This window comes from Mercenaria mercenaria, chromosome 14 (genome assembly GCF_021730395.1).
Source record: "Mercenaria mercenaria strain notata chromosome 14, MADL_Memer_1, whole genome shotgun sequence".
NCBI classification, from domain to species: domain Eukaryota; kingdom Metazoa; phylum Mollusca; class Bivalvia; order Venerida; family Veneridae; genus Mercenaria; species Mercenaria mercenaria.
Window position 1 is genome coordinate 60,048,204 of NC_069374.1, and position 11,597 is coordinate 60,059,800.

The 11,597-nt window shown below is 40.1% G+C and overlaps 2 protein-coding genes across 2 annotated transcripts in view; one reads left to right on the top strand and one right to left on the bottom strand.

Moving 5' to 3' along the window:
• Positions 1-6,629, bottom strand: part of LOC123527003 (protein ELYS-like) — a 49,238-nt gene extending 42,609 nt beyond the window's left edge. Inside the window, exon 1 of the mRNA XM_053523623.1 lies at positions 6,561-6,629. The gene's annotated coding sequence lies outside the window, so the exon portion shown is untranslated. The remainder of the gene's footprint in view (positions 1-6,560) is intronic.
• Positions 6,630-7,896: 1,267 nt separating this feature from the next.
• Positions 7,897-9,644, top strand: LOC128548207 (uncharacterized). Its single transcript, XM_053522658.1, has 2 exons — positions 7,897-9,358; positions 9,631-9,644. The coding sequence occupies exons 1-2, from the start codon at positions 7,897-7,899 to the stop codon at positions 9,642-9,644; spliced, it is 1,476 nt and encodes a 491-aa protein (XP_053378633.1).
• Positions 9,645-11,597: the final 1,953 nt, after the last annotated feature.

Consider the following 11,597-nt stretch of genomic DNA (forward strand, 5'->3'; position numbering starts at 1 on the left):
GCCGACGCACGAGGCACATAATGTGTGGGTCAAATACGAGTTTTTTTTGTTTTTTCGTGGGTCAAAACCCTGGAACTCGGGTCAACTGAATGCCTGACACTATCTGGTAAACTGGGTCGTCTTTTTTACGGAAATTATACCGGCGGGCGGGGTTTATTCTTTTACATCAGAATGAAGGTTTTGTAGTGGGAACGTAGTTAGGGTTAGTTAGGTCACTGTAAGAGGTCACAGGAGAACCAGCCAATCAGAGAGGAGGATTCCCATCACATGGCCAGGAGGACCAATCACCGACGAGCAGCATCGCTTCACGACCAGACTCCATTATATCAAGTTGCATAATATGTTGATCCACCGAAATCCAGGGCCATCTGGGTAGTAAGTGACCTGTATTGTAGTTATATCTGCCTGTTAGGGTTAGGAACTTCTTCTGCCTCTAATAGGAGTGTCAACTCCTGTATAGCGAAGGCCATTTTCGCTATATTGGTGTCAGAAGTAATCGCGAACATCTCGCCTGGAAATTCCCTAGTAGGTCCCTGTCCGTTACGTAGTAGAAGGCGAAAGCCTTTGAACTGTCCCTTCGGCCAGGTTTTTTTCTGAACAGGATTCCTGTGTAAGATTAGTAAGGGTTATTTCTATAATTTTTAGCCCGGTTTATACAGCCTGCGGACTGTCAAAAAACTGGGAAAATCGCCGTAAGGCTCAAACGACTATTCTTTTGGGGTTATATCGATTTAGTTTGAACATTCTTTTAGTGGATTAAATTTTCTTCGACAAAAGAAAGTGTTTTGTCATATTTTTCAGAAGTTTAGGCCTCGCGCACGGAAAACGTGCCAAACTGAAAGTACTTTCATTTTACGCCGGAAGTTCCGGTAACAACAACAACCGGTGACTTGGAATTTTTCAAAATTATTCAAAAAGTTATTTCATTCCATTCTATTCAATTCAAGGATAGAAAGATAGTAAGTGTTACTGTGTACTGTTTCTTTTGGTTCATTTGTGGAAGGTATCCTTCCCTGTACATATCTTATTGCTGTTACACCAAAGGTCAAAAAGAATAAAAATTAGAGAGGGTGTAGGGATATTGTCTGTTATTGAGGTTTTCAGAATTCAAGAAAACAAATAGCAAAACGTAGAGTATTTTAATTTACAACAGATATATCAGCTTTATACTTTATATCTAAGGTTATGGCTGAGAAAGTAAGTACCCCTTGCAGCAATACAAAATCCCCAGGTAACTTGGGTGGGGCTGGGCCTCAATTGGGATGTTACCCGCCTATGTGGGGATATGGTGGCCTTCACCGGGAGGGGTAGCCCCTCACACACCGGACATGAGGGCCAATTGGGGGTTTGGATATTGGTCCCCAGGGCGTTATCCCAGTTCACACCAGGCATTACAGCCAATAGACAATTAGAATATTTTCCCCCTGAGGTGGTATCCCCTCACACACTAGGCGTGACGGCAGAAGATGGGCATGGGTGGTCTTCACCAAAAACAGTAGTCCCCCACACACCATGTAAGACGACCTATGATACGCCACCTGTGACACCAGTGCCGGCTGCATCTCCGGTAAAGGTCTTGAGCCAAGGTCATGCTAATAACCTCCCGTATCTCTCGGAAACACATGTCGGGTATCCCGTGACTTTTCCTGTAACTCCCCATGGGGCTAACTGTTCCTACAATTCGCCAGTACGTAAAGAAAGTTTATCACAGAGAATACAAGTTCTGGAGGGTGAAAATCAAGAACTAAAATACCAGAGGGATCGCCTCCAAAAGAAAGTAGATACATTGACAGAGAAATGCGACATATATTGTGTTTGTGTGGAGTATCTGATGACTTGTACACGAATTCTAAGAAATAAAAATAAGTCCCTGAATGACAAATCATCATGGTGGAAGAACTACTCCGACGAAATTGTTGAGTCTAGTTTAAAGAAATTTAAGGAAGATGATGAAGTCATAGGAGCCCTTAAGTCAGAAATTAATCTCCTGAGTGAGTGTGTGCTAAGGGAGGAAGCCTCCTCACACTTCTCCAAATCTGAGATTTCCCCTGAAATGTGTGAGGTAAGTACCTCAACGGAATTGGGGGATTTGTCCTGTGATACTCTAGTTAAGGATCAGGGTAGTGTGTCATGTGTCCCCCTGGTTCCACTAAAATCAGATGATGACCTTGAACAAATCATAGGAGCCCTCAAGTCAGAAATTAATCTCCTAAGGGAGAGTGTGCTAAGGGAGGAAGCCTCCTCACACTTCTCCAAATCCGAGATTTCCCTGGAAATGTGTGAGGTAAGTACCTCAAAGGAATTGGGGGATTTGTTCTGTGATACTCTCGGTAAGGATCAGGGTAGTGTGTCTTGTGTCCCCCGGGTTCCAATAAAATCAGATGAAGACCTTGAACAGTTCTTTAACTTTCTGGACTTTGCAGAGCAGGATTTGTCCCAAGTTACTGAATGCAAATCATCAAGCTCTTTTAGAAGTGGGGAGAGTGTGGGGGAAAATGATAGTAGTGCTCTCGTGTGGGGAGCATGTATGAAACCTTGGGGAGAGCAGGCAACTAGCTCTGGGGTTGTTAGTTCTTTATTGAGTCCAGATTCCAGTCTTGAGGGAGTCAGTGATGAGTTTCTGCAGAGGAGCAGTAGACTGACCAGCAGCCAGTTTGATAACTCTGCATCAGATAATGGTGGGAGTAATTTTGCTGACACCACTAAATTACTGATTCCCAACAAGTTAATTAGTGAAGGAGACCAGTCACAATCAGAGACTGTACCCACTCATGATCTTCGCACTATGTGTGTTGGTTCAGATACCGTACTTAACCTTTCTCTGAGCGCCCCCAGTAATTTAGAAAATACGGCTACCGTATTAACCCTTAATGCCAGCACCCAATGCAATATGGGCAGTAATGCAAATACTGTACCTACCATTTTGTCCAAATCCAGGTGCAATATAGACTATGTGGATGCCAGCATCCAATGCAATATGGACAGTAATACAAATACTGTAACTACCATTCTGTCCAATGCCACGTGCAATATAGACAATGCGGATACCGTAGTAAACCACCAGTCTAGCACCCCATATGAATTGGATGGTGTTATGGATACTGTACTTACCTTTCCTTCCAACGCCATGTGCACTATTAATGACACCGGTACCATATCAGCCACAAAAGCTAGCGCCCTATACCATAAAGCAGATACCGTACTTACCATATCTTTGGATGCCCCAGAAAGTATGGTTACCCTAGTCACTCCTGTCTCTAGCGCTCTGTATAATAAGGCGCATAATGTATGTAACACTTCTCCTAGTTCCATGTGTGCTATAGACAACATGGATGCTACATTCATCCCCAGCTCTAGCACCCCATGTGATTTACACATTAATACTGATACAGTATCTTCTTATCCCCCAAGGGCCTTGTTCAATTTAAACAATACGGAAACCGTATTCTCTCCTGATCCTAATGTCCAGTTAGCTTTGCACCAAAGCATGAACATTGCAAATACCCTGGTTGCAACAACCCTGTGCAAATTGAACACTATGGGTACTCAATTAGCTCCAGTGTCCGAGTGCCCTGCAGATTGTGACAATAACAAAGATACGGCTTTTCGGGAGCAGTTATCCAATAATGTTCTTGAGCACAACACTGTGACTCTTTTTAATACTGGCCTGTATATTTTAATGGTAATTCAAGAAGATAATTATAGGAACTGCCTTACAATAAGATATCCCATAAGTGAAATTGATGTATCTCTGGTGGCTAAAGGAAATAGGCAAAATGGTACATCAGATTTGCCCAACTCGGAGACTGGTTTTTACAAGAGTAACTCTTTTGACAGCAAATCTGGGACTTCAGACTCTAGGGGTGAAGGCCATGACCAATGTCTTCCACTAAACTCCTCGCCAAGCTTATGCCAAACTAAAGCCCAGTTCAATACAAAGTCATCTGGACCTCTAGTGGCATCTGGGGAACGTAAGGTCATAGATGAATCGGGAATAGGAGGGAATCTTGTTACTAAAGGTCAAGGCACCGGTGGAAAGCTCAGAGGCCATTGTATTCCAAAGGTTTGCGGACCTGATACTAGCAGCTATGTTCAATATCAAGAGCTCGGTAGGGTATTGCACTTCAATCATTCTGGGAAATTGCCGCCTTATCACGTTGGAGAACCAACAGTTAGCTTATTCCTATCTGACTTTGCCCATGAAGGTTCACTTGCTTGGGGGTTGCCGCCACCAGCAACCTTGTCATTGTACTCTGTACCACCCCCTCCCTCAGGGTTCCCTTTTCCGGTAATTAACCAGAGTGCCTGTACATTATGTTATTCTCCAGGGCAGCAACTATGGAACAAGTATGGGTTTAGCGATTCTTGCTCTTGGTCACAAAGTATAGTGTCCTTTTCTGGGAATCCGTTTTACTCGCCCCTTCATTCAGAGATAGAAAGAGAAAGTTTGTTCTACACTTTCCGTTCACAGTCCGGGGTAATAATGTTGAATTCTGACAGGTTCAGTCAGGGCCTCAGTGCCTCTGCCGCAACAGTTTCACATCATTGTGGAAATACTGAAAGAGAGGTTTTTGGTGTAGGGTCTCTGGGATGTGTTCAGGTCTCCTGTTCAGATGGACAGAACTGTAGGGGCATGGTGTGCCAGAGTCTCACTTGTGGGTCTGATTGTATTTTGGTATCACCTGCTAACATTCCTAGTGTGAGACCAAAGTCTGTGCAGCCATTATTTAACCACAGCATCCTTTGGGCTGTAGCACAAACCTCTTCCAGATGGGATGGGGATTCCGGGATCTGTCACAGGACCGGTCTGGTCTTAGCAATAGAGATCCTTGGGCTAAGGGCCTGGGGAAAGGGACTCCGGGTCACGGATCGCCTACTTCAGATCCGTTTTCCTATACGGATCAGTAGAGGCAATGCCTCGTCCTTCAATAGACGCAGAAACTGTCCCATCTTCTTGGGGTCTCCCCAGCCTCCTGGTATCCCGGTTTATCCTTGTTCTAGATGTAGAAATTGTCCATCTGCTCAGTGCCACCCCAAGCCTCGTGGGCATCCCAGGTTATCATTGGGATAACTTGTCCTGATACTGTCAAGTGCTAAACTATTTCCATAGACTATAAATTCTATTGGGTCTCTTTAAACCTTAATGCAGAATGGTCCAAACTTTAGACAGCTTTGCTTCTTAAGATCAATATGGGGGTCCCATGATCTTAAATGAGGTATTTCAATGACTGGGGAGTTCTCAGATCTGAATGTTTTGCTAGGTAAATTTTGTGGTATGTCCTGGTGTACTGCAGTATGGGTATCCCATGATACACTTTGATAAGACAGTTGTTCCGCAGGGTATCCCAGCACCTTAATGATTTATTATGCCTTTCCGGATAACCTTAAAGTTATAAACTGATGTAAGTATGTGTAGTTCCTGGTATGCATTAGTATCGGTATTAGTTCTTCCCCTGGGTATCCCAGGACCTTAATAATTTAATATGTTTATCTGGGTTACCCAGAAAATGATGAACTTAGGTCAGTATGGGGATCCCATGACCTTAATTCCAGTTATTAAAAGAGATGTTTGGAACAACCACTTCTAAATGACAATCTCCTATGGGGGAATCTCATCCATGATTTCAGAAGTCCTTGATTTCTGGTCTGTTTTGCACGAGATGTAAAATCGTTATTGGTGAAACCTCCATGATTATTATTAAGCAGGGTATCCCTGTTATGCCTGTCTCTGTGAGGAACCCATCTATAGCCTCCCAGGCCATCTCTTTTCTGTGTGACTCACACAGACCCTGGTAACCAACTTTATAGAACGGGGGGGAGTGTAGTGGGAACGTAGTTAGGGTTAGTTAGGTCACTGTAAGAGGTCACAGGAGAACCAGCCAATCAGAGAGGAGGATTCCCATCACATGGCCAGGAGGACCAATCACCGACGAGCAGCATCGCTTCACGACCAGACTCCATTATATCAAGTTGCATAATATGTTGATCCACCGAAATCCAGGGCCATCTGGGTAGTAAGTGACCTGTATTGTAGTTATATCTGCCTGTTAGGGTTAGGAACTTCTTCTGCCTCTAATAGGAGTGTCAACTCCTATTAGAGGCAGATATATTCGTTCTCAGATATATTCGTTATATTCGTTCTCAGCCTCGGGCGTTTTGTAAATTTATACGATACAATCAGTTTGTCTGCGTCATTTTGGAATGAGAATTGGGAAAAAAGATACCTTTTTCAATTGGGAAAAGGTCCATTTACCGGACCTTTATAAAGAAGGAAAAAAATCGCTGGCCATGTTAAAAAGGCATGCAGGAAACACTACATAGGTGTGTATTGGCGACATCGATTCAAAGAGAAATTTCTATCAAACCTATATGAAAAATGAGTGTTTCCCTCGTGAGAAAACCATGCATAAATACCCCACCCGCTTATTCACAAGGCATCAAATTTTCAAACATTATTCAGTTCAGTATGTCTGCGTAACTTGCAACAAATTTTGGCCTGAAAGATCAGTATATATATAGGTTCAAAGAAAAAACGAACTAAGATCATATCTTTTACATACTTAGACAGGAAAACAGCATCAAAATTGTTGTGAACACTTTTCAATTCATGGTAACCGCCATTTTCCCCGGCTCGTGACACGCATGCGCAATGATAATTTCGGAAATGCCATTTTTATGCGGTCCCAATAGGTCCTACTACATAGATCTGACAGGTGTAACAGACTAAGTAAAATCCCGAAGGATAGCATAATTTGGCTCCTCGGAGACTTCAATTATGTTCATTGGTATAAAACAGATGGCCCGTATTGTATTCTATATAAATACCAGTCATTAAAGTGCTTGAATGTAGTACATTTTTGGTATGTACATGTATTTTAATATTTATAATCATTTTAAACCAAAAACACATAATATATTGCTTTAATAGAATAATAATCACTCATGTTTGGTATTTACCAGTCTGTTCACGGACATGAATCAGATCGCCGGTCATCTATTTCAAATAAATTAAAAGCATTAATATGCTTGTACGTCAGAGCGTCGGGGCAGTCACGAAATTTTTCAAGCTTTTTTTTTCTCGATTATATTCTATATTCACATCTTTAGACTATTGTACCACCTAAAATTTGTTGGGTAACAGGTAAAATTAGTATTCCTGTCTGTAACAGGTAGTCCTGTCCAGTTTCTTGAGGGAAAACTGAGTTTTCCGTGTGGCCGGATACTAGTCCATCCGAGTATTATATTAGTACACTGAGTACTCTTCAATTACTTCCGTTGTTTCCAAAATGTAAACAACGTGATTTTTCGCTGATTTTTACCAATTTTTGGTTCAAGTTCCAACAAATTTTTGGTATATTATCAATTGCATGCCTTTTTGCACCCTTTCTCTTTCATATTACTAATACCGCTCATTTGTTTGTGTACCATTTAGTCTCAGTGGGCAGCGGCACTGAGTGAAGATAACATATCATCTGTGTCTAAAACCTTGTTCATGTGATTTGTCTTTTGTGTATTTCCAAAACATGCATCTCTACTTATTCTCCATTATCTTATGTTTGACTTGTATAAAGTCAACTTACATAAACTCAAACTATGACCAAAATAAAACACAAGTAGGAACATATTTTCACGTCCGATGACAACAGGACCGAAACATCATCCTGCATCGTCTCCCTCAGTAAAGTTATGAAACAGACACATCTGATAACATCACAAGAGTAAACTACACTGATATACATATTCATTCTCCTGATAAATCAATCCTCAAATGTTAGTCCAACCCAGGCCCGCAGTCATCTATGTGAACCCAGGATTGTCCTGTGTGGCTATTGCACAAAGAAGTCACTGGACCAGAGTGGGATCACTGCAGGATTGTGACCAATGGTACCATGCGTCATGGTAGGGACAGGCAGCACATACGAAAAACTCTCCGATTCTCGGCTTGTCTGGTTGTGTTTGCGCTGTGGCCTCCCTAACTATTCTGGACGTCTGATGGACTCGTTGAATACTCTAGCAGATACCAACAGCTTTTCTGTTACAGAACAGCATTCCTCTAATATCACACCTGACCATCACATATCAGATCCCAAAAACATCTCGGAACATACTAAATCACCAAACAGATCATACCAGCATATGAAACCTAAATTTACATCAACGCCTAAAAATACTAAAACCATACCACAACCTTGTGAAAAAGCTAAAACAAATGATAACAGTATCCCATATAAAGTTAACACAGGAAAAGTTAATGATGAACGTGTAACCATTTTGAATATAAATTGCAGATCTATAAGAAATAAAATTCCAGAATTTCACCTTCTATTAGACCAGATAAAACCTGATGTCATCGCGTTCACTGAAACATGGTTGAAACCAGATATTTCTTCTTCTGAAATTTTTCCCGAAGATAACCAATTTCAAGTTTTTAGAGATGATAGAACCAGTGGTAAAGGGGGTGGTGTAATGTTAGCTGTTTCCAATAGATTTGTTTGTGAGGAACAACCTGACTTAAAGACTGATCCAGATTGTAACATAGTATGGACAAAATTAAACATTCCAGGGGTCAAAACTATCTACTTATCAGCATTTTACAAACCGCATGAAAATGATCAAAATAGCCTGTTGTCCCTGTGGAACTCTCTACAGAATGTACCTAGAAATAGTATAGTTTGGATACTAGGCGATTTAAACATGCCTGATATAGATTGGACGTCTGGTACAGTTAGGGATTCTTGTAAATTTAAATCATTATATGAACAATTTTTGGAAAATCTTACAAATTTCAACCTGGATCAGGTAGTAAAAGAACCCACAAGAGAAAACAATGTTCTTGATCTATTCTTGACAAATCAACCTTCTCAAGTTCATTCTACCAAAATATTACCCAGTCTTGGATCGTCAGATCATAATACAGTCTTTCATGAAATGAACATTAAAACTGGTAGACCTCGTCAAGTAAAACGTGAAATCAAACAATTTAAAAAAGCTAACTGGGATTCATTCAAGTCTGATCTCAATGAATACTTTAAAAATGTTTTTGTTAAACATTCATCTAATGACCCAAACATACTGTGGGAAAAATTTAAAAATAAAGTCGATGAGCTATCAAGTAAATACATACCAACTAAAATGACTAAACCCAGAAGTGATCTTCCCTGGGTAACAAAAAAGATCATCAAAAGGATACATAAAAGAGATAAACTACACACTAAATGTAAAAACGCTAAAGGAAAAGAACATTATAGCAAAATGAGACAGCGACTTACTATTCTTAAAGCCACCATTCAAAGAGAAATACGCAAATCATACTGGGAATATTTAGAATCGGTAATCTTTTCTAATGACTCAGAGACTGGTAAAAACAAAAAGTTCTATTCTTTTGTGAAACATAAAAAAACAGACAATCATGGTGTAGCACCCTTAAAATCTGAAGGTAAAACTTATACCAAACCATATGATAAAGCAACAATTCTAAACAAACAATTTGAATCTGCTTTCTCAAAACCTAAACCAGTCAGTCTTAAACAACTTTGTGAATTAAATCTTTCTGAAAGTGACAAAATTCAGCAAGTAAATAAAACGACCGATATAGATATAACTGTAGAAGGTGTTTTGAAAATGCTCAAGGATCTGAATCCTAACAAGGCGTCTGGTCCGGATCAGCTGTCACCAAGATTACTTAAAGAACTTTCTCTCGAAACAGCTCCTTTTCTCACTAAAGTCTTCCAGAACTCACTGAGAACTGGTATAGTTCCAGAGGACTGGAAAACTGCTATCGTTGCACCTGTATATAAAAAGGGTCCTAAATATAAAGCTAGCAATTATCGGCCAATCTCCTTGACATGCATAGCCTCCAAACTAATGGAGCATATCATGGTCTCTAACATCATGCGCCATCTCGACAGCAACAATCTTCTCACACCTTTCCAACATGGCTTCCGTTCCAAACATAGCTGTGAGACTCAACTATTATCCTTTACACAAGAAATTTTTGACAATCTCCAATCTGGAAAACAAACAGATCTCATTGTAATGGATTTCTCGAAAGCTTTCGACAAGGTCGATCATCAACTTCTTCTCTATAAACTCATGAAACTTGGTGTCAACAAAACATCTCTATCTTGGATTCAATCTTTTCTTAGTAATCGCTCTCAATCTGTAGTAGTTGAAGGCTCACACTCTGATTCTCTACCAGTTCTATCAGGGGTTCCCCAAGGTTCAGTGTTGGGTCCTTGTCTCTTCCTCTGTTTCATTAATGACCTTCCTGACTCTGTTAAAAGTAGAATACGCTTATTTGCTGATGATACCATCATATACCTCACCATCGACTCATTAGTAGACTCTAACAAACTTCAAGATGATTTGACAAAATTAGAAGAATGGGAACGTAAATGGTCTATGGAATTCAATCCCGATAAATGCGAAATCATAAGAATCTCCAAAAAAAGAAAAAATATCATTTTTCCATATAAACTACATAATCAAGAACTAAAAACCACAGAAAATGCTAAATATCTTGGGATTACTATTAGTGATGACTTTAGTTGGAAAAACATATTGAAACTACATCTTCAAAAGCTAATAACACTCTCAGATTCATAAAAAGAAATGTACAATGTAATAACCGTAATATCAAAGAAACTGCCTATAAAACATACGTCCGCCCACAATTAGAATACTGTAACACCATATGGCATCCATGGCAGAAAAACTTAGCATATGAGATAGAGAAGGTGCAACGAGCTGCAGCCAGATATGTTATGAATGATTACTCATACCAAAGCAGCGTAACATCAATGCTTGAAATTCTTAAATGGCAGACATTAGAACAGAGAAGAATACATGCATCTTTAATTATGTTGTATAAAATATCACACAACCTCGTCTCTGTAGATCATAACCACCTGACAGCCTCTAGAAATTTAAACTTTATCATTCCATCTTCAAGAACACAATATCATATGAACTCCTTTTTCCCCCGCACGATCAGATACTGGAACGCCTTGCCTTATAACATCAAGGACAGTGTGAACCTTCAGTGCTTCACATCTGACCTAGACTCGCATATGTACTAATGTCATCATCCCGTTTTTATTTTTAACAAAGCTGTACATATTACTGCTTTTACTCTCTTAACACATGCATATCATGTATCATGTAACATAGCAACATGTTTTTAATAACTGCCCCGACCTCCCAGTTATGATCAGAAATTGATTGTTGGGAGTAACCCCGTAGATGTAGATGTAGATTTTAAATAGTTTTGGTATGCACTAGTTTTCTAGCATCATGAAATAACCAACTCAAATCACAAAAACGTAATATATTGCTCTAATATAATAACAATCGCTCATGTTCGGTATTTACCAGTCATGTCCGCGGACATGACTCATGTTCGGTGTTTAGACATACCGGATATCCACAAACTCAGCAAATACCCAAATCAAGCAAAGCACCAGAAACTGAGGTCCCTAAAATCCTATATACAAAGGCAAATAAGAGCCTCATATTGGTCATACGTGGAAAATGTCATTTTTAGCCATGACTCCCAACCTGGTAGGAATAAGAAGATTTATGGCTACATAAAACATAAT

Excerpts from the sequence above, each read along its gene's own strand:
- LOC128548207 (XM_053522658.1), top strand. The coding sequence starts at position 7,897 with ATGGTAGGGACAGGCAGCACATACGAAAAACTCTCCGATTCTCGGCTT.